The 23,863-nt window shown below is 33.8% G+C and overlaps 3 protein-coding genes across 3 annotated transcripts in view; 1 reads left to right on the top strand and 2 right to left on the bottom strand.

The window, feature by feature from the left end:
• Positions 1–1,676: 1,676 nt before the first annotated feature.
• LOC105324050 (elongation factor 1-gamma) lies at positions 1,677–18,475 on the bottom strand. Its single transcript, XM_034469098.2, has 11 exons — positions 18,399–18,475; positions 18,147–18,296; positions 15,645–15,708; positions 14,639–14,781; positions 12,648–12,791; positions 11,984–12,113; positions 11,096–11,172; positions 7,734–7,822; positions 6,745–6,917; positions 4,618–4,742; positions 1,677–1,862 (listed from the first exon to the last, which is right to left on the bottom strand). Exons 1-11 carry the CDS (start codon positions 18,447–18,449, stop codon positions 1,710–1,712), a joined length of 1,299 nt encoding a protein of 432 aa, XP_034324989.2. The 5' UTR covers positions 18,450–18,475; the 3' UTR covers positions 1,677–1,709.
• The window catches only part of LOC105335836 (calcineurin subunit B type 1), a 27,623-nt gene continuing 22,052 nt past the window's right edge, over positions 18,293–23,863 (top strand). The window contains exon 1 of the mRNA XM_034469099.2: positions 18,293–18,512. Within this exon, the coding sequence (XP_034324990.1) occupies positions 18,510–18,512 (3 nt within the window). The 5' untranslated portion in view covers positions 18,293–18,509. The remainder of the gene's footprint in view (positions 18,513–23,863) is intronic.
• LOC109620520 (uncharacterized) overlaps positions 19,711–23,863 on the bottom strand; it is a 4,900-nt gene continuing 747 nt past the window's right edge. Inside the window, exons 2-3 of the mRNA XM_066086976.1 lie at positions 20,175–23,274; positions 19,711–19,785 (exon numbers count right to left, since the gene is read on the bottom strand). Of these exons, the coding sequence (XP_065943048.1) occupies positions 20,611–23,274 (2,664 nt within the window). The 3' untranslated portion in view covers positions 19,711–19,785; positions 20,175–20,610. The remainder of the gene's footprint in view (positions 19,786–20,174; positions 23,275–23,863) is intronic.

Raw genomic sequence — 23,863 nt, 5'->3', positions numbered from 1 at the left:
AGCACAAATCAATATCGCAGACAACACATAGTTCCTGAAAATAATCGATAAATTCGATGCAAAGTATTCGGAAACATTGTTTTTCAAAAAACCCTATTTATTAATACCATGAAAATAGTAAGATTTTAAATGGTACAAACAGTTTAGATATTTTTTGAAGTCGCATGCATGTATTCATGCGCTAGACTTCAATGTACTAATCTCGTTCAAGCAGACGCTCGGCTGTCTCCGTTAATGTCCGAGAAAACAGAGTCTCTCTTGCTTGTCGGAGATGAACGGAGACAGTCGAGCATTTGGTTGAACAAAACTAGAGTTCAATCTTGCCTGGATCCATACAATTTCTCAGAAATATTTCGATTACTGATACTACTTGATATGCAAAATCACATATCACTGATTTTAAAATAAATGATAATCGATAAAATCAACTCCGTCAGTACTTTGATTCTGTAATGCTAGCTACCTTCATACCCACATGATACACAAAAGAAAGCCTCCTTTTGTTTTGTTTCCAAAAATCGGATATTCTGTTACCAAAATACCGTGTAAAGGGTTTATATGTAAACCATTATGAAAATGCACAACTTTTCAAAACTTTTTTTTAAATATGATCGCATCTGTACTAGCCCGGATGATGTAGCGCACCCATTACAGAGGTCACATCAAGTTCTCTGGGACAACAATTGCTTTTACCATTGCATTACACACGTACCATCTTTTCAGCAGATAAATTATCCCCATTTTTTTGTCATATCCTATCATTTAGACCTCTATTGAAGAAGGCAATCGATAGAATTTAAAAACATCAAAGACAATTTTTTTTTACCAAAATATCCATTTTAATAATATTTTGTCGTAATTGTCTGAGTTATCTTTTGTTTCTTTTCTATCAAGCATAGAAGCACTTTCTCATTGCTGGAAACTTTGGTTTCTTAAGGCTAGATATTATGCAAATATTCCTTACCTAAACCAAAACGGCAAAACGCTCAATAGTGCAGTGCACTCTGATGTTGAAATAGATAGTGATGAGATAAATGTTTATTAGATACAGTTGTATACGCACGGAAAACGTTCAAAAAGTCCTTGTTTATTAACAAATGATGAATTTTGCACATATTGATTTTCATCAAATGGAACCCCCCCCTTCCAAATTGCTGAATCCGCCTCTGAATAGTATACTTGTACCATATTGAATAGACAGGGTTATGGTGGAAGCGTGATCACATAAATTTATATACATGACATTGTTATCCATGCTAGTCTAATTTAAGTACCATTCTGATAATGTTAGCTTCACTTCTCATACATATTAATATAAATCTTATGTTCGATCAAGGGCAGATAAGCGAAAACTTTCTTTTTTCAAAAGTTGTAAGGAGAAAAACATAAAATGAGTTTATTGTATCATAGTCTAAAATCTTAATTCATGTTGGATATTGTCTAGACTAAAAAATTTAACAAAAGTGATAATAGGTTAAGAAAGAAACGCAACAGAAGCGACTGAAAAGGGCCCAAAACCCGACGCCAAGTGCAGTCACCCTTTGGATTTCCTATGAAACAACCCTTAACTCATTTTCTTCAATACTGCAATGTACTTGGTCAAATAGCGGAATGTAACAATTTTAAAATCACACGTTTGGATTCAATCCATGCACTGAAAAAACAGAAAAAGTGACATCTCTTCACAACTTTATTACACCAAAGAGTCTTTACTTAAAAATTTTGCCTTGGTTGAATTTTTTTCCATTAAAATTCCCTTCCCAAGCAAAGTACTCTTTCACAAGATTTTTAGTTTCCTCAGTATCTGGGTCCAGTTTTTTCCAACTGTAGCTTTCATAGTCTATCTGCCAGTCTGGTGAAAGCTAAAAAACAAAAATAAATCAATGAAACAATAAACAAATATACACGCCATGATGGATCAAATGATACAAATAACAATAGTTTTGCAAAAAATGTACAAAACAAAAAACACCAAAAAAAATAAATTAAAAACTAAAGAGGCCCGCATTCCTTCACGATCACCCGAGTACCAAAGCCCTAAAAGGGGCAAGGTCACGATTTTGTTCAAAAATTATTTTTTGCTTTACAGTAAATGTTTACAATGCTTCAAGCAATATGAGCTGTATTTTTTATAATTTTATTTTGCTCCAAAAACCTGCTAATTTGCTAAGTCTGTATGTAACTTTAACTTTAATGATGAAGTTTTCAAAAAATCATAAATTTTTGTAAGAAGAAAGATTTTTCTTCTTAGGAATATATATATAGCAGTTCAATTTTTGTACAGGACAACAAAAATTCAATTTTGCTTCAATTAAGGCTTTTAAACGGCTTTTCCCACAAAAATAAGGCCAACAGAAATTAAAAAACCATTATATTTTTTGTCATTTCAGTAGATAACATTTTTGTAAAAAAAAAAATTCTGCATGAAAATTGCAGCTCATATTGCTTTCAGTAAGCCATTTTAATAGGCAACCAAAATTTAAGTGTCATTTGTTGAGTTTTAAGCGAGTTACAGAGCTTACAATTCTTTGCTATGTAAAACAAAGCTTTTGTTTACATTCAAATTCTAAATGTTGAAGTAAAAATTCCAGTTTTAGACCTAAAATGAATGAGTTAAATGTAATGAATTGTTAATTGATAGTTCAAATCAATAAGAAGTGAACAAATAAGTTTGAAAAGATTTTTTACTGGAATATTGAACCTACATAAACAAAAACAGGGCACAAGCCTTGTTTACTTGACAAAGAACTGTGAGCCCTGTATCTTGCTTACAACTCAACAACTGACTCTCAAATTTCATTTGATCACTAAAAATGCATTCCTAAAGCATTGTAAATAAATAAGGAGTAAGGAATCATTCTTTGAGTATTATGAGGTGCTAATTTCTGTCGGGGTGTGATCAAATCAAATTATGATAGATTTGATCACACCCCGACCGAAAATATCATCTCATAATATTCAAAGAATGATTCCTTATTACTTATATTAATATAATGTTAAGCCATCGTACGATTATAAATTTAAATATAAATAAGCAAACTCTGCTGGCGCCTCGATTTGGCGTCATTTGTATTATGGGTTATATAGTACAAAATCGATACGTAGTGTTATCACAGGCAAATACTCTGGAAAATGTAAATATTAACAAATGAAAAGCTGCCAATGTCACAGCAAACCGGGTTTTCTTTTGTGTTAACTGTATCCATAATCCATGTCAACCTTAATAAGCGGATTTTTTCGTTGGAAAACCCGGTTAAAAACAGAAAAATAGAATTTGACCAATATTGTGACCATGTTTCTTCAAATGTTCCTGTCAAGGAATCACGTTTGCATTTTAAGCTTAATTTTGCAGTCTAATCCCTAATTCAAGACTTGTCCGACTGCAACACGCACTGTTAATATTACCCCATTTACAGGGCACAAAAATTGTAAAAAAAAGACTTGCAGGTCTTTATTGGTCAATCTTGAATAATATTTAGTTCCATTTTAATGCACAAAACATACATGTATACAGTTTATTGCTACAAAGTGGGAGAATTTTTGGAGTACGTATATACATTTTGTATATCATAGATCGTAAACCAATTTTTATTTAGCAATGAGGAGATATTCTTTCTCTTGTCTCATTTATAACTAATTGAGACCAATACAATCATAAGAACAATCTGAACACAGCATGTTCTAATGATACTGTACGATTTAATATATACACAGCATGTATTGTTCAACTCACTGTGTAAAAAATATTCACAACAAAATTCTGATCACAGCTTGTTCTAATCGTGCTATTCAACAAATCCACAACGTGTATTGTACAACTTGTGTTGTAAAACCACATGAACCATGTGTAAAACAAAATGCATGGATTATCAATCCTTTCAAACCAAGTCTTCGTCTTAGGTAGATTTAAAATAAACTGACAAGGGCCCATGTCCCGATGTCGCCATAAGCGTTTATCACAATGAACGCACTATTTATACAGTATGTGACGTCACTTCCAGGTAGGTTTTAAGCTTTTTTCGAAGGGCAATCCCGAGCATAATAGCCAAGATATAACGCTACATGATACTCAGTTAGGCCGAAGGCTGGATGAAAAAAAAAAGGCTTTTCAGAAGATTTTGTGGCCCACCTTACCCCTGAAGATCATGATTTTGACCAACTTAAATCTACCTTACCTGAGGATGCCTCCATCTAAGTTTTTACTTTTTTGCCTATTGGTTTTGGAGAAAATGATTTTTGAAAGATACCAACAAATTTTAAATAGTTCTTAATTATCTTCCTTTGAAATTCATTTCAACAAACTTGAATCCCCGTCAACTTAGGATACTGTGCCAAGTTTGGTTGAAATCAGCCAAGTGGTTCTGTAGAAGAAGTTGATAATGTAAAAATTTACAAACAGATGGACACTGGATCAGAATAGCTCACGCAAGCTTTCCGCCCTGGTGAGCTAGAAAACATCCCATCTGTACCAAATTCAAACTTAAGTGTGTATTTTTATGATGAAATTGATGTGTGCAACTGTTGTTAAGATAATGAACAGAAAGTTAATGATGACAGAACAGGGTAACACTTTATGACCCCAACCATTTCATGGTTTGGGCATAAAAAAAAATATACCTCAAAAGCAAGCTGATGTCCTTTCCAAACCCAAACTCCAGAAACAGTGTTTTTGTTGTCCTCTCCAAATATGCACATACTTGCAAATGCATTTTTGTTAAGTTTCTCCAGCCTTTGGAACATTCCTTAAAAAAATAAATAAATACATATATAAATAAAGAAGAGGTCCATGGGCCAAATTGCTCACCTGAACAATAGTCATAGCTGCATGTCTGCTGCACCCAGTCTAAAATAATTTAGATGGACGACCTAGAAGCTACAGTTTCTATGCATCAAAAAGTTGCAATTTTCGGCACACAAAATATTGTGCTACTTTTGAAATAAATTCTGTGAAAATAATTAGTACCATTAAATTCTTCGATTTATAACTTATAACTGATATTGTCACTTTACTTGCCTCAGACTTCCTCTTCAAGGGGCATGGTCATGATTTTGGTCAAATTCTATTTTTCTGTTTTTATTATGTACAATGCTTCATAAATGCATTTCCAATGACTAAATGAAATTGGAGAGTCAGTAGTGAAGTTATAAGGTAGATACAGGGCTCATAATTCTTTGTCATGTAAACAAGTCTCGTGCCCTGTTTTTTCCATATTCTTATTCAATTCAAACATGAAAAAACAGATCTTAACATTTACCATATTCATTTTCGGTCTTAAACTAAAGTTTTCACTTCAATGTTCAAAATGTAAACAAACGCTTTGTTTACATTGCAAAGAATTGTAAGCTCTGTAACCGCATGAAATCAACGAATGACACTTAAATTTTGGATGCCTATTAAAAAGGCCTCACTGAAGCATTGTAAACATTAAAATTGGGAAAACAAGTTTTGATCAAAATCGTGACCATTAAGAGTTCTTAAAACTTTAACCTCCTCCAGCACTCAAAACCTATGGCTCAAATTTAGCATTCATGCCTGTCAGGTGCATCAGTATTATAAGATGCATCATCCATGCAAGTTTGGTGAAGTTAAGACCAGTAATAACTAAAATATATTTCTTACCATCCTTGATAATGGAGATAAGGCTCTGCATCTGAAGCTACCTCTGTGATTAATCTATATTATTATTTCAGTTAAAATCAACTATGCAAGTTTGAAATTTAAACATGTGACATGTTCCAAAAGAACTAAATTTCATCCAGTATTCAAAACCTATAACTCAGATCTAGATTCAGCATTCATGCCTGTCAGGTGCATCAGTATCATAAAACGCACCATCCATGCAAGTAGCGACCCCCCCCCCCCCCCCCATAAATTAATTTTTGATCCGCTCCTAAGCTACCAATGGCATCAATAGTGAAACAGACTACACTACTTCATGTAGAATATTCCTAGAAAATGGCTCAATATAGTAAGTTTTTATACAAAACAGACACCTATTCTTTTTTTTAAAAAGCATGGTATTGCACATCAAAAGCATCAAACATGATTTTCTAAACAACCCAATGATTATATTTTCAACCACTTTTACAGTTGTTGAACACGAACTATAACTCTGTTCTAAATATCATCGTTTAAATAACCCCTAAATGATGAAATGAGACATATATATATCTAAATAGATTTTTATGTCTTTACATAAATCAAAGTTGGATATAATATGTAAAACTACCAGTGCTTACATATTTTGAGAATATTATCTGAACACTTGAATTCATTATACCATAGAATGCTTCCACACAAAATTCAGCTTTTCTAGCCAAATGGTTTATAATGTGTGAAAAATACCAACAAATTTTCAGCGATTTTTAATTATTACCCCTTTAATAAAATATTTTATCATATTTATTGTATCATAAAATAATGCATTTTATGATTATATAATCACATAATGATGCTTTGTGCCAATTTTGGTTGAAATCGGTCCTGTAGTTCCAAATGTTAAAATTATACAGAAAAATGGACAGACACTAGACAAATAGTAATCAAAATAGCTTACTCAAGTTTTCAGCTCATATGAGCTACAAAATATGGGGGTTAACTTCCTTTTTTACTTTTTAGTACAATATTTTGATCATGTATATCCTCATTTTGCTCAATCAACTTTATTTTGGAAATAAATGTAATTAAATTCACTGAACATATACCATACATTTATGTCAATAGTTTCTCCTGAATGAACTCACCTCTTATAAGATTTGATGTCATAAAGATTTTTGCCAGTTCATCATTGTACTTGTATTCACAAAACCAGATAGAGTAATTCTCCTTGTCAAAGTTCTTCCAAAAATAGGGCAATGCTTCTGTCAATGTATCTTTGTTGGAGTATTCCCTTTTAAATTCATCAAAGTTAAAGGTTCTAGAGTAAAAAAAAAAAAAAAACACATGTAAATAAATGGTACAGATACAGGGTTCAACATGACAATATTTATATGAAATACAAGATGCAAATGTTACTATTAAAGCCAGTTTTAACGTCACTAAAAAAGCCAACTAAAACTGTCTTAATCGGACCAATTTACCCAAAAACCTCAAGTTATTTGAGGTAAATGTGAATTTCTCTAATTCAACAACTACTTTAATTGAAACATTAATTAAGTTGTGTGACACTTAATAAAAGACAAGAACATTTTACAATCGTAAATAAAATCCAAGCAAATTCTCAATTAAAACAGATAAAAATTGAAATGTAAAATTCACAACTTTGCTGTAAATAATTCATTTACCTAATCAGTATGTCGGATGTATGAAAATGAACCGATATCAACACAAGCTAAAACCACCGTCGCAAGTGAAAATAACAACGCATTGAAATATTTAACATCAATATGCATGTCTGACATTTTCCCCTAAACATTATCTACACAGGGTTTCCAAAGTTTTTTTCAAATATTCATCAATGGTTTTTTCTGGACTGTTTTTAACGTCAATCATAGGGATGTATATTCCATATATGTTTACTTCATGTACACATGCATTTAATGATTGATTATTATTAAAGGCCAGCTGCCCACACAGCTCGTCTGGCTTACACACAAGCTGTGTTTTTGTGAAAAGTGTTTGAAATATTCTTACAAAAGTATATTACACATATAATTGCTTATTTATTGCCTTACACAATGAAGGATTGCAAAAGGTTCTAGAATGAATTGGATGTTTAGAAAATTACACATACCCTTTAGGGAAAGAAGCAAATGGATCCTTTGATTCTCTTGGTTTCTCTTCTTCTTCCTCTTCTTCTGGCTCTGCTTCTTTTTCTTTTTTCTAAAATGAAGTAAAAGACTGTTTAATATTAAGCTGACTTGAAGTTATTAAAGTATTCAGTCACTATATTATTTTCTATTTACTGCTTTCTAATCAAGGCATTTAGTTTTCATCATTTTGTAGTTCCAGGTAGTCTATCAAAATTAGCATATCTTGTACATATGCTTTTATGAATCTAAACCGGTTCAACTTCAAGTCATTTTTTTTAAAAGAACACCAAAATGGATTTGAAAATATTAACAATTACACATCAGTGCTGTATGAAACTAGACTATAAAAAGGCACCCCAAAGTAGTTATAGCATATCATCCTTGTAATTTTTCTGTACAAGTATTTAATGTCTAGCAAGACATTTCTAATGATCAAGCAAAATTCCAGCATCAATTGTAGAATTATAAGCAAATTACAGAGCTAGGTTTGAGTCATGATTTTGATCACGAGTATATTACATTCAACTTAATATTTTTAAACTTGGTATTTCCTATTCAGCATTTAAAATGTAAACAAACTTAAGCATGGCCTCAGCTCTGTAGGGATGTGTATTGGTAAAGATTTTCCAATTCAATATGATACAATACTTTCAGATCTATGCAATATGCAATATATTGGATTTACAGTTTGGTTTAGCATTTTTAAGAATAAAGAACTATAATAAGCCAAAAATTAAAGATATTTTATTGGATTTTTAAAATAAAATAACCAAACAAACACTCAATCTTAAACAAATAAAACAAAAGAAATACACTAAAACAAAGAAAGAACACAATTTATTTTCGAAAATGAATCACACATAAACCTACATATTTCTATCAGCAAAAATATTCTCTGTTAAAACTGAAAATGCTTAGCATCATAACAAAACATGTTGCATTAAACAACCATTATTACACCATAACGGAGATATCATACCAAACTAGTGGGTATTGTTTTTTTTACAAAAAAAAACACATGTCTCCCCTTCTCCCCAAGGATTGTTATATGGGGCAAATTTAACAATTGAAAAAGAATGATGTCAACTATATGTTACCCAGACCCAGACAAAATTTTATTATCTTTTTCTTTAATTTGACCTTGAGTAAAACATGGTCAAGGTCATATATAAATCAATAGTACACCTAAGTGTATTATTATTGTTCTTTGTTTAAAGTATGAAGTCCTTCTGTCAAAGTATATTCAGGAGTTGAACAATGAAGTTTTTTTCTAATTTGACCTTGAAATACAATTTTTAGGTCAAGGTCAAATTTTTTTGTAAGGTTCAACTAGATTATATACCAACTATCCATGATACAAGGTAAAAGTCTGTATGTTAAAGGACTCTTGTGTTATGGTCCGGACAATATTTTTTGTGAAAAGCCAGACCTTTAAAAGCAAAATAGGTCAAGATCAAAACTTTTGGTGAGGTGCACTCCTTCTCATTACCATCTACCTATGTTCCAAGTTTGAAGTCTTAATGTCAAAGGGTATTAAAGTTATGATCCAGACAAAATTTTATTTTTTTTTAATTTGACCTTGAGTAAAACAAGGTCAAGGTCAAATATATTTTTCAATAGTACACCTAAGTGTATTATTATTGTTCTTTGTTTAAAGTTTGAAGTCCTTCTGTCAAAGTATATTCAGGAGTTGAACAATGAAGATTTTTCTAATATGACCTTGAAATACAAATTCTAGGTCAAGGTCAAAAATGTTGGTAAGGTTCAACTAGGTTATATACCATCTATCTATGATACAAGTTAAAAGTCTGTATGTTAAAGGAGTCTTGTGTTATGGTCCGAACAATATTTTTAATTAAAAGCTTGACCTTGAAAAGCAAAATAAGTCAAGGTCAAAAAATTTGGTGGTGTGCACTCCTTCCCAATACCATCTACCTATGTTCCAAGTTTGAAGTCTTAATGTCATAGGGTATTAAAGTTATGACCCAGACAAAATGTTATTATTTTTTTCTTAATTTGACCTTGAGTAAAACAAGGTCAAGGTCAAATATTATTCAATAGTACACCTAAGTGTATTATTAGTGTTCTTTGTTTAAAGTTTGAAGTCCTTCTGTCAAAGTATATTCAGAAGTTGAACAATGAAGTTTTTTCTAATATGACCTTGAAATACAAATTCTAAGTCAAGGTCAAAAATGTTGGTAAGGTTCAACTAGGTTATATACCATCTATCTATGATACAAGTTAAAAGTCTGTATGTTAAAGGAGTCTTGTGTTATGGTCCGAACAAAATTTTTTATGAAAAGCTTGACCTTGAAGAACAAAATAGGTCAAGGTCAAAACTTTTGGTGGCATGCACTCCTTCTCAATACCATTTACCTATGTTCCAAGTTTGAACTCTTAATGTCAAAGGGTATTTAAGTTACGGCTTGGACAAATTTGGATGAAGAAGAAGAAGAAGAAGAAGAAGAAGAAGAATAAGAAAGTCGACAAAAACAATATGTCTCCCCTTTGAAAGGGGAGACATAATTACCAATAGAATAAATAGGTTTATTTTGTTACTAAGTATGTTGTTAATGCATCAGATTTTGCTAATTTTGCGCAGGTAAACAATCAGCTGTCTGATCTACTGAAGTCTCTGTTTGATCTAATACGCAAGAATTCCAAAATAGAGGATATAGTTCTTCTAAGTTAACACATAATTAATGAAAATAAAACAAAAATCAAAACAAGCTAAAATTATCGTCACAAGTGAAATTGTCAACGCATTAAAATATTCAACCTCATTTTACCTCACAAAATCGGCAATGATACATTTTTCATGTTTCAAAGATGCCCTTCGCAAGTATACTGTTGGACAACAAACAAATTCATCTCTATCAGATTGACCTGTTTATGTCCAAGATGGCTGCTTTAAACATAGAACCTCATTTTCCAGAAATGAAAAAGCAAACCGGAAGTTATAAACTGAAGGACACCAGCGGCCCTTATCTTCTTTATAATTATTTTCATAATTAACTCATTTGACAAGGAATTAGCCCTTGATTTTTTCAATTTATGTTTTCTTTTCCATAAGGATTATTTATGCTAAATTACATTGAATTTGACTCAGTAGTTCTTGAGAAGAAGATACCCCCTAAACTTTGTTCAAAGGGGGTATAGCTTCAAGTTATATACACATTTTGTATTCATGCAACATTTTCTTAAAAATTGACAAAGTTTAATAGATGGTATTTTTTTTCATGTTTCATCAAAAATTAAAATGCATTTTTTAATTTACGCAAAATACAGTGCTTTATAAATCCTCCTCCTTTTCCCTACTAAAGGTTTACAAATAGGTACCAACCTTAGCAGCTGGTTTTGGTTGTTTTTCCTTCTTGCCACTACCTGCCGTCTGGCCATGAAGTTCTGCAAACTTTTTTGCTACCAGATAAATGAAACATAATAATAAGAAAAATAATATATATGATATGAGTTACGGTAAATTTGGCCCCCATAATTTGCCATTTTTTTAAGTGTTTTTGGTACAATAAAATGTTATGTTATATTTTAGAAGAGCTGATGTAAAATATATTTTTCACCTATTTATTTGCACTCACTGGCAGTATATGACGTCAGAAGTGACATTTTTTCTATAATTCAATCAAAATCAGTCAAAAATTGACATTTTAAAAAATCTTTTTATGAATAGGAAATGTAGAGCGCATGCTTGAACAAGGAAAATATTTTAGTCACTTATTCACTTACTAAGCCCAGTATTTCTACAGATTGTTTCTCCTATAGAGAGATGATCTAGGTCATTTTGACAGCTGTTCTGTGTGACCCCAACGGTTTTGTTAGTATTGTTTACATGTGTATCGATCAAAGAAATCACTTGCAGATGACAGAATTTTTCTTTGAATTTTAATATACTCTTCACTTATTTATAAAATATCTTCGAATCATAGTCCTAATATTCTAAGGGCAATTTAATACGACTATTACTACTACACGGTAAAAAGTAGACCTGCCAGTCATTTAAAAAAATTCGAATGAACTTGACTTGATTTAAAATCTTTTTTCAGACAGTATTAGAAATTTAAAGATTTTGGTGTATAGTAAATGAACAACAAAAATTTGAGTACAAAATGGTAATTCACATAAACACATTATGTGACGAACTTAAATAGATAAAACATCGCTTTAACAAAAAAAAAATTGGGTAGGGATCAATTTTGTACCTATCACTACTTACAATCAAATTCAGCCATTTTGCTGCACATCTTGAGAGGTCCAATAACTGCAGAAAACTGGGGTTGGTTGACAAGGGTTGTAAACCATCTATTGGTATGAATATATGGTGCCCGAAATGATGGATCTAAAACCTGATAAAAAAAATTGATGGGTGATACAAATTAGAGCAAAGCATGTTGCAAAGCAACAATTTGGTTTTTTGGTAATGTCTAAATTAGAGATGTCTGAATTGAATGTCTAGTATTTTTACAAAACAAGAGGCCCATGGGCCACATATTGCTTATCTCAACAATAGTCTTGCCTTGGGCCCAACAAAAAAATACACTGTGACATTTGTCTTTTTCTGATATCAACGCGGAAGCTGTGTGGTAAAGTCATAAATTTCATAATTTAGATTCCTCATATCAGAGATGATTCATACCAAAAATTGAAACAATTGGCCTTGGTTTTTTTTTAATTAAAATGTAAATTTGTTAACGAGGCACGTTCACAACAATGGACAAAAACCAATTGCAATAGGTCACCCAAGTGACTCACGTGACCTAATGAACTGCCTTAAAAACTTTCAGGTATTGTATAAACATTCTCAAAATATTTCAGAAAATTAATTATGAAATTTTAGACATGTGAACTTAAAGAGCATCAACATCATGAATATAACTTACATGCTTGTAAAGGAGAAGCAAGTTGCAAGCAACTGATATGTCAGCTTGTGAAATCCTTTCACCAACAAGGAAAGTGCGCTTAGATAAGTGTCCATTCAATACTCCAAGGGCTTTCTTCACCTGTTCTTTAGCTTTCTCTGTTTCCTGAAATATTAAGTTTTAATGTTATAATTAATCAAAGTACTGGAAGGTCTGGAAAGCAGTAAGGAAGCTTGTTGTCCGTTGTTGGGAATATTACCTTATATTTTATTTTAGAGTACTAAAGTTACAAAATTAGGAAATAATCAACATTTAGTGCAAGACAAACCAATGACCTCCCGTTCCTTGAATACCAATTTGTTTTTTCTTTAAATTATTTTTCCCAAGTTTCCCCAAGTCTCCCTCTGAACAAAAACATGATGGCTATTGTTGGGAATGAAATATGATTGGTCAACTGATGCTTTCGGAAGATTGCTAGAGTTTTCCAGAGTTTAAAATAAAGGCTATAGAGCGGTAAACTTCCGAGAAATGTTTTGAATTGTAGCAAAAATGTCGAACGTAGAATGAAGCGACGACACGAAAGTTTACTTTTTCACAGTGATAGCAAAGACGAATTAATTTTGATGGATTTAATCCTGCAGTACATAACTTAGGAGATGTTAATTTATTGATTTATGTGTCTTTGATGGACTTTGTGCCAAAATTTTTTTGAAAAGGGCTGTGGTCCTTAATTTTCACAACTTTGTATCCCCTTGCCTAAGGATGCTTTGTGCCAAGTTAGGTTGAAATTGGCCCAGCAGTTCTTGAGAAGATGTTGAAAATGTGAAAAGTTTATGAACAGACAGACAGACGACAGACAAAATGTGATCAGGGCTGCGTTCAAGATCTTAGCAGCTAGCCTAGCCGCTAGGTCGTACATATCTAAGTCTATTGAACGGACCGCTAGGTCTCAGATTTGAAGTTGGAAATATTCAACTAAAGGCTATGGTAATTACATCGACAAAATTTGTTAATTTAAAGCGGAAATATATACATGTTAAAATTCATTATAACTTAAGGGGTGAACAAAATATCACTAATTAATAGATTTCATGTTTGTTACAAAGTGGTAACTAAGGTGGCCATCTTGAATTTGATGCTTAGCATAAATTATTTAGGCTACAAATATCTACATAGCGGCTAGGCTTGTCTATCTTTCAACTACCTAGCCCTGCGTAGCAGCTACGATCTTGAACGCAGCCCAGAAAAGCTCACTTGAGCTTTCAGGTTAGGTGAGCTAAAAAGAGAGTAAAGGGGGGATCCAAGTCAGTGGGACTTGAATAACTAAATTAAGGCATTTAGTTTCTTTCCATTTTAGTTTTGATCAATAGAACTTACTCGCTTGCAAGGCAAGACCTCTGGTGAGAGAATGGAATAGACCTTTCCAGACAGGGTAACTAAAGTTATAGCTTTTCTAGAGAAATGTTTGGTTTTTTTTAAAGATTTTTAAAAGGTTTCTCAAAACTCCTACATGTGTGTAAAAATTCAACCCCCATTGAGGCTCCCACCTACATGTATCCCCAGGTACAGTAAAACTGGTCAATTTTGCTTCGTATAAGCATAATTCGTTATATCTGTTTAGTTTACAACATGTTACTGAGGTACAGGGAAACGAAAATGACTTCGCTGTAAGCGTTAATTCGTTATAAGCTTGTTTGTCATGATCGTGTTTACTGTACCATGATCTGACATCATTGATTCTTTACAAGCTGAGGATACTTTACAAAAGTAGCAGCTTTTCAGGTCAATGTTTTTTGTTTATCATGTATTATTATGTCAAAATTTCATCCATCATTGTGGCCACCCTACCCCCTGGTATCATGATTTCTACAAAACCTGAGGATGTTTTCACACAAGTTACAGATTTTCTGATCGATTGGTTTTTGAAAAGATTTTAAACAATATTTTCCTTATACTTCTAACATTTCTTGTCAAAAGTTTTAACTATAGTACTCTGGAAAGAGTTTGATTACCTGTTTGTTGAATTGCATAATTCCCAGACATGGAAAAACCCATGTACAAGATGCTGGCAAAACTTCATTATCTGCAAAATTAATCCACTGTTGCACAAATGCAGCATCTCTAGAATTGGCACCCATTAGCTGGGCATTGGAAACTGAAAGATCAATCATTAAGTAATCAGCAATGAGAACAAGAGGCCCATGGGCTACATTGCTCATCTGAGCAAAAATGGCTTTATATGGATGTTCAAAGGATGTTGTGACATATATATGGCCCCTCAGTAGATTAACAAATTAAATATCTGAATTGCATATAAACTTAAACTTTGACGTACATGTATTTACCTTTATGGAATACCATCTATACTTATAAATAAAGGCACTTTGCAAATAAACTACAAAATGCTAGCACCAGAGTACTTGCTTACACCTTTGGTATTTCAACACGTTAGATGATGTCCGTAAGGCCTAAGAAAAAAAAATGGTTTGTTTCCGGTTTCATGCTGAAAAAAAGTAGGGTCGGTCGGTCGGATTTTAAAAAAAATGTCTAATACCATTTATATATATAATGACAAGAATTACATAAAGTTCATGTTCACCATGTCTGATAAAAATAGCACTAGCATTGAAAGTTACGAGATCATGCTGTAATGTTTAGAAAGCAAACAAATAAAACAAAGGAGATAAGTACCAAGTGCATGTATTATTTTATATTATTTGTCAGAAAATGAAATACTATTATATATTATATGTGTACATGTACTGATGCACACTTTTAAATGTGAAGATTTTTTATACGTTCATATATGCCATTACAAAATATGGGTATGGGGAATTTGTCAGGCCTTGTACGTTCTCGTCCTTTCATGAATTTCATATTATAAGAAGTATGTCTGATAATGAAAAGACTCCTTCCTAAGTCAACATCCACCTACCCTTGCCTCAGATTAATCTAGGATGAATAACAGGGAATGAAAATGCAAAGGGTCAACTCAGTGTACCCTACAAATGTACTTACCATACTGTGCAATGGCATTACTCTCAAACAGACAATCTCCAGATGCTGATTCAAATGCTGGAACCTGTTTAAGATAAAAATATATACATATAAATTTCCATGGCAGTACAACAGTTCCAAGACCTACTTATCCTTTTTTTTCAGGTGCTAAGGTAGCAAAGGACAGTTTCGAATAAAGTAACCATCAATATTTTTGTAAAATTGAGAGTTGCTGTACTTGAAGGCTTATTAGTGTTGCTAAAATTCATGAATTGATTTTTATTGAATATTATTAGTTAAAGGGATGTCTCTTGTTTAAATTGATATGCAATATGTAGGCCCCATATGTTAGGTACATGAGAATCAGAAGTGCTTAATTGGCAGGAATTTACAATTGTTATCATTAATTTTTGTTATTTTCTATAAAATCGCAAATAAAATTAAATATTGTTGTTTGTTGAAATTGGTGTTTTTCACAGTGTGTTTAAAGGTGTTAAAGGTGAAATATATATTATTAAATTTAAAAGTAAGACCAAGCAGAATCTTCAATCACAAAGAACCTGTGAAATGAATTATAACAACATAGGAAACATTCAACATACTAAGAGTGTGATTCATCGTCGGAACCCACAGGTTTTGCAATGTAACGGATAGAAAACCCGTGGATTCTGACTATGAGTGTGAATCTGACTCTCTAAATGTTCAGTATTGTGAAATTCCGCGAAACATCAATAACAATACTAGGAAATAAATTTATCTGTTTATAAACGCCTCCTCTACTGCTTCAGGTTTCAATATACATCCCAAAATTAAAAGTCTAAGGAGATTTTGCATTGCATCAGCCATTAATAAGCCCGTATGATAACGTAAAAAAATTGCGCGAGGTATCCCGAGTATTTCCGAATGGAAAAAAGATATAAGCATTTCACATTATAAATCTCCAGAGGAAAATTGTTTCATTGTAGGTATTTGAGACTAATCATAGAAAATTTAGGTGAGATACAGCTTGATTTTTTTTTTTTATTCAGTGCTCTAAGTTACGACTAAAATGGTCGCATTTGCGACTAAATTTCAATTAGGCGACCAAAATGTCATAGTAACTCACATTTTCGCGACCAAGAAAATTTGAAGATGCGATCGTCTCGGGATCGAAATTTGTCGTGATCGGGATCGAAATTAACAAAAAATTAACTCTCGGTCAATGTACTGTTTAAATAAATGTTAGCTTGAATGAAGCGTCACTGGAATGAAGATTAACATTGTCAATCACGTGGCCACGATGGCGGAAAAACAAAAGCCACGGCTTCTGTCCTTTGGGTTTACAATTAGCAGTGAAGGTCCTCCTATTGAGGAATTTAAAACTAATGCCATTGTTGAACGCTGGTTTTCTCAGAAACGTACTGTTAAATATGCAGGATGGCCAAATGCCATCCAACTTCCACAATAGTAGACCTCCAATCCTGCTTGCTGCATATTTTAAATTGTCAATTTGTTAAAGTGTAATAAAGGATATATGACATTACTGTATATAAAGGAGTCTTTATTATTTGTTTCATATTTAACTTGTTAATAAAATCATTATCAGTTATTATGGCGAGTGAATTATATTTGATGGCTACCATAAATTCTGAAATGGCGACCTAAAAAAATTGTTGGTCGCCATTTAGCGACCTGATAGCAATTGTAACTTGGAGCACTGTTCTTTGCTACAAAGCAAGTATATGGGGTACCAGACATCTCATCAAAAGACAACTCGCCGAAAGTGACAACTCATCGAAAGTCAACTAATCAAAAGTAAAACTCACCGACCGATGCGACATGTCAACGAAAGACATCTCATGGATGATGTGGTATTATGTAAATGTTTGAACACTTTTCAGGTTATTGTCTTCATTTCATTCTTAGTCACAATATGGCTGAGGGAGGAATCGCAAAGGAATAAAAACAAATTAGCTTACAATTGTTTTATTTACATTTGTGATCGGAAAAATGAAAAAAAAGTTATTGGAAAAAACAAAAAGATTTACTCGATCGTTTAAACATTCGGAGAACAAGTCGCGAATGGCAATTATTTCCCATACCATACCTTGAAAGGCTAGCACACAACATAAGATATTAATGTAAATGTGAATCAGTGCGAATACAATTAAATTTTTTTATACCTATCAGTTCTATTGTGTTTTACTTTTCACTTTTAGTGTCTACTTTTTTCACTTTTATTTTCACTTTTGATAAGTTTCGATGTATTGTTGTATCAATGAGATGTCTATTCATGACTTGTCGTATCGATGAGCTGTCCATTCGTTGAGTTGTCGCATCGATGAATTTTTTCGATGAGTTGTCATAGACCCGGGACGAATTCTATCGTTAAACCGGGTCCGTATGACATCTGTCATTTTAACGATAGAACATTCTATCTATATTTACCAGGACGGGAAGTACCGGTATTTACGGTACCACTGGTAATTCCAAGCACTGATATTTCCCGGCCAACACTGCCACCTGACCCATCCTATAACATACCTTTCCGAGAGGAAATTTCTCAAGAAAGCTTTTCGACTTGTTGGTCTCCCCAAATTTAAAACCCGGCGAGATTTTCACGTCTGCTCCACTGTACTGAGCAGCAATAAGGGCCTTAAATGCCCTGAAGTTATCGGGAAAAGTATACAAAGTCTAAAATATAAAAAAACAATCATTTTATTTATTTTAATAACAATAAATGAATGAAGTTGATGAAAGAGATAGGAATCGGATTATCCACTGTAATTTTCTTACCCCCGACGCCATTGCACTAGAGAGGAAAAGGAAATAGCAGACGCAACGCATGCGCACAGCACAATGAACAATTGACAGTAAGGATTATTGCCAAGAAATCTATTCCGCAAAATGGTAATTTTTTTAATTTATTTTAACATTGTATGAATTATCTTATCAACATTAAAGTAATGAAAGTAAGTAATACTCAAATGCAACAATTAATTTGAGAAAGTACTTTAAAAGGCGGAAAAGCTGAGAAAAATTGAGATGATCCTAAACTAAAACTCAATAGACCTAATTAGCATTACCAAAACACTGTGTAATTTTGTACAGAACCAAAGTGTAGTAGGTTTACTCAGTAGTATAATTCACAAAAAGTCGTCGTAACGTCATCAGGTCAGTCATTTGGTTGTTGTTATTATTGTAAAGGTGCTTTAATAGTGCTGTTATATAATTATATACGTTTATATAAATGAACAGAATACAAAAAAGATACAACTTTATTACTTCTGTATAAGGGCAAACGCATTTCATACATATTTTAAAATATTCAACAAGACCTGAGTACGTACGAAAACATGCATACCCTCGGCATTCATGCTAACCTCCATTGATGAAAAATAGGTAGATTTTGAACTCAAAAGCCGTAGCATTGCGCACGGTGCGCGGGAGCGTTTCAATTTTCATGTAAATCTAATGGCTACAATAAGGAATATGAAGGAATGCAATAATGAAACAATAACACTGTTATCACATGCAAAGAAAGATTTATTCGTGTTTATTGGTGTAGGATTTTGTAGCTATACTGGCGTGCGACCAGTTCTTGCCGAGTACCATTTCTCGCCAGTACATTGTGACGTCATTTTATCAACACAGAAAATTATATACGAAAAATGATGTCACAATGTACTGGCGAGAAATGGTACTCAGCGAGAACTGGTCGTACCCCAGTAGTCGGTCCGAAGATATTTATGCAGCACATTTGGACAATTTTTAATGAAAATACACATACCCGTGAGAGAAGTACAATTGAAATAGTTGAAAGGGATAATTTCCAAGAAAATTTCATTGACACATTATCATCTTTCACTCGGAAAAATTCACAGGAACCAAAAAAGATTCCATAAGGAGATATAATATGGGGAATGTTTACATCTTTTCTCCATTCGGAATACACTCGGAATACATCCTGCAATTATACAATGTTATCATCCGGGCTTGCTGCAATGCAAATCCCTGTAGACATCACATTTTTTAGCAATGTATTAAAACCTGATAACCACAAAGGGGCGTTTCGACTGAGAAATCTTGGAAACTTTTCATACTTTTGTATGCTGTCCCATGTTCAGATATAACACAGACAGCTAGTAAACATCATTTATTCACTAGGAATAAATTGTAGATACTACAATATAAACAAAATCACTTATTACACAATTGCATGAACTTGTCATTACATAATATAGGTTGGGGAGACCGTTACACATAAGTAAAAAAAGGTCAATCTAATTTAACTCTATTCATTTTCTTGTCACAATATATATATAAACCCGTAAGCATGAAAGTAAACAAGTATGCACTGAACTTCATATAAATTAACTGACATTAAATCTAGTAAAGGCTCAAATACATATCGTAGATATGAAAAACATGTTTGTTTACTGCACGAAGTACACATAGCCCATTCAAATAGTAAAATATACCTTAATGGAATTTATACAAGTCAAAGTGCATAAGAAAGAAATATACCGTTCATAACTCTATATGTTATATAAAAAATACAAAAATACATACACTGTGGGGTCTCTATATCACCAAAAACTGATGGAACGTGGTTCCCTGAATTTGTGCATCGCGCTCGTGGAGCGGAGGTCCTACTATAAACTCTGAACCGGTTATGTATATATAAATCCGGATTATAACTGAACATAATAAACAATTCCGGAATGATTCCAGAACACTCCCCACCTAATATTGTCACAATATTACCCTTTAAATCAAAAATTGTAACAATTTAAGACAAGATAAAATAATACAATTTACATAAGAATATACATGTTATCAATTTTCAGCCAAAATCAAATGGTGCAGTGACCAGGATAACATCACCATAAAATGTGAAAATGAATGATTGTCATAACATTGATCATTTTATGCCTATTCAATTGTTCTTCACAATGTCATATTAACACTGAATATGAGAGTACAGTAAATGTTCAACAATAAACATCTATTCAATGAGGCGAATTAGTTCACTGATAGGTCTCATATAAGTACATGGTTTCCCATTCACAATAAGGCGTACGCGGACTTTTCGCACAAGTTCATCAACACTTTGGATAACTTCCTCCACAAGTCCCACAGGCCACTGGCATCGCGCTATATCTTTATCTCTAACGATCACAACATCCCCAGGTTTAAGGTTAGGTGTTTCAGTGGTCCACTTACGGCGAGACTGTAAGGTATGAAGATATTGATCATTCCACTGCTTCCAGAAGAAATCGGAAAGTACTTGCACTTGTTTCCACTGTTCCTTATACAGGTCACGAATGCTATCTTTCACACAGGTAGAGAAATGTCCCGATATTTTCTGATTCAATAGTATTGCAGGGCTCAACACAAAAGGCATATCTGGATCGCTTGATATCGTAGTAATCGGTCTAGAGTTCATGATTGCTGTCACTTCGGCCATCAATGTACTAAGAACCTCATGAGTGAGATTCTTTCCCTTTGGTCCTAATAGTAGAGCATCTAAGATACGTCGTGTTACCCCTATCATCCTTTCCCACACTCCTCCCATGTGGGAAGAGTGAGGGGCATTAAAAATCCACTTTATCTTTGACTGGTCTAAGAAGTGCTTTACTGGACCTTGTATCACATCTATGTTAAGATCTCCGGTAGCTCCAATGAAATTTGTCCCACGGTCAGATCGCAGTTCACAAACGTTTCCACGGAGGGCAATAAATCTTCGTAATGCATTGATGAATGATGAGCTTGACATGGATTCCACCAGCTCGATATGAACAGCTCTTGTCGTCAGACACGTAAACATAATAGCCCATCGCTTGCTTTCAGCAACACCTCCTCTGGTTTTACGTGTCACAATCGACCAGGGGCCAAAGGTATCCACACCTACAGCACTAAACGGAGGTCCTGGAGTTACTCTAGATGATGGTAAATCTGCCATTTTCTGAGACATCAAGTTTCCACGTAATCTTTTACACACAACACACTTATGAATCACTGATGAAATCAGTTTCCTTGCACCGATCACCCAGTAGCCATTATTCCTTATGACACCCTCCGTAATGTGCCTTCCCTGATGAGCAACTGTTTTTTCATGGAAATGTAGCACAATCAATTTTGCAACATGCGATTTCCTAGGAAGGATAATTGGGTTCTTTTGCTCCATTGGAAGTACACTAAGGTTTAATCTGCCTCCTATTCTCATAATACCGTCCTGATCCAAATATGGGCATAGATTCCTTATTGAGCTGTCTCGAGGCAATGGTTTCTGGTCTTGTAAACACAAGAGTTCTTCTAAGAAAAACGTTTTCTGTGTTTCTTTCACAACAAATAGTTCACTTTCTTGTTTTATGGTTAAAGAATCGAATGTCATATGCTTCCATTTTCTAGCAGCTGTTTTTAGCACTGTAACTGCAGATATTAGGGAATTCCATGTAGAAAATCTCTCAAAACGATTTGTGAGGTCTGCGGTCTTCAACATTAACTTGTTTGCATTTATGCGGATTTCTTTATCGTCATGAGGGTTCACGAGTGGAAAGTATTCTTTTACAAGGTCTTTGCTGATATGCAGAAATTCAGGTCCTTTAAGCCACTTACAGCTCAAGTCTTCGGCTGTACTTAATCCTCTTGTTCCTACATCAGATGGGTTTTCCTCAGATTTTACATAATTCCACTGGGAAGGGCTAGATGATCGTAAAATGCGTTCCACACGATTGGCCACGTAGTTGTAAAAACGTTTGGTATGATTACTGATGTAACCTAGCACAATTTTGCTGTCAGAATAGAACCATGTGTTGACAAAAGTAATGTTTAAATGTCTCTTAACAGTTTCTGCTATTTCAACTGCCATAAGAGCAGCGCAAAGTTCTAATCTTGGCATTGAATGTCCATGTAAAGGGGCCAATTTCACTTTGCCAAACACAAATGATACTTCACTCCTTATCTCATCTGGAACTTTGATGTATGACACTGCTGACACTGCTTGTTCGGAGGCATCACAAAATACATAAAGCTCTACATGGTCACAAAGGCTCAACGATTTTGTGATATACATTCGAGGAATGGAAATGTTCTGAAGTGATGAAATGGACCTTTTCCAAGATTCCCATCGATGTACATATGAACTATCGACATCGTCATCCCAATCACATTTTGTCGTAATTTCGCAAAGGATGATTTTTCCACAAATAACGAGTGGTCCAATGAATCCCAGAGGATCATATATGCTGTGCAACATAGACAGGTAGCCACGTCTAGTGTTTGGTTTCTCTGGGAAGTTGACATCAAACAGGAAACTATCAGTTGACAAATCCCATAATAGACCAAGACTATGGTGTACAGGAAGAAGGTCTTTCTCTAAATCCAGTTGTTTGATTTCTTTACTCAGGTCTTCTTTGGAGAAAGCTAACATCACTTCTTTATTGTTTGATGCAACTTTGTGGAGATTGATGTTACCATTGGTTTTCAACGCAGTCCGAGTTCTTTTCAATAGGTCGATCGCTTGCGAAGCATTTGGAACAGATGTTAAGGCATCATCTACATAGAAGTTGTTATTCACAAAGTCTTTGATATCTTGCTCGGAATTCTCCACACTTTTGCGTAATCCAAAGGTAGCCACAGCCGGCGATGGACAATTTCCAAAAACTTTCTAAATCACTTAAGGTGGCTTCAGATACAATAGTCTTGAATGTCCCTTTCCATACGTTGTATGAGGAAGGGTCATCATCATATCTTCTAAGTCGTTGTGAAACTAAGTCTTTTTTCAATAAATAACAGTTAATAGTATCACTAGTCACCGCACTGTCAATAACACTAGATGAAATAGGTTGATATTGATGCCGCGGTGTAAACGTAGAATCCAAGTGCGGTTGTGCTATAGGAGGCGGTCTATACGACTGTGAAGTTGGTGTAAACCTAGGTTGCATAACCTGAGGAGGGAACCTAGGTGGTAACGGTTGAGGTGTATACCTCGGCTGCATCAATTGTGGCATGTATGCCTGTCCAGGATATTGCATAGGTCTCGGAGGATACATAGCCATCACAGGTTGAGAAACTGAATGCTGCGGCGTTGAAGTCGACGACTGTGCGAAGTGCGGCACTGCTGGAGCAGGAACTTGTCTTGGTAGTTGCTGGTTTACAATCTGCTTAGATGCTTGTCCAATATACCTGTCTTGTTCTTCTTTCTGTGATTCAGGTTTTACTTGTTTCGGACCCAAAGTTATTTTTTCTACATACTC

Source organism: Magallana gigas, chromosome 6 (genome assembly GCF_963853765.1).
Source record: "Magallana gigas chromosome 6, xbMagGiga1.1, whole genome shotgun sequence".
NCBI lineage: Eukaryota > Metazoa > Mollusca > Bivalvia > Ostreida > Ostreidae > Magallana > Magallana gigas.
Note: the sequence above shows the minus strand (reverse complement) of the source record. Positions and strands in the feature narration are given on the sequence as shown.

Coding starts and splice junctions, on each gene's coding strand:
- LOC105324050 (XM_034469098.2), bottom strand. CDS start 18,449: ATGCGTTGCGTCTGCTATTTCCTTTTCCTCTCTAGTGCAATGGCGTCG. Junction 18,297..18,398: donor CTAGTGCAATGGCGTCGGGG/GTAAGAAAATTA, acceptor TTTATATTTTAG/ACTTTGTATACTTTTCCCGA. Junction 12,114..12,647: donor TGCTTCTCCTTTACAAGCAT/GTAAGTTATATT, acceptor TTTTTTTATCAG/GTTTTAGATCCATCATTTCG.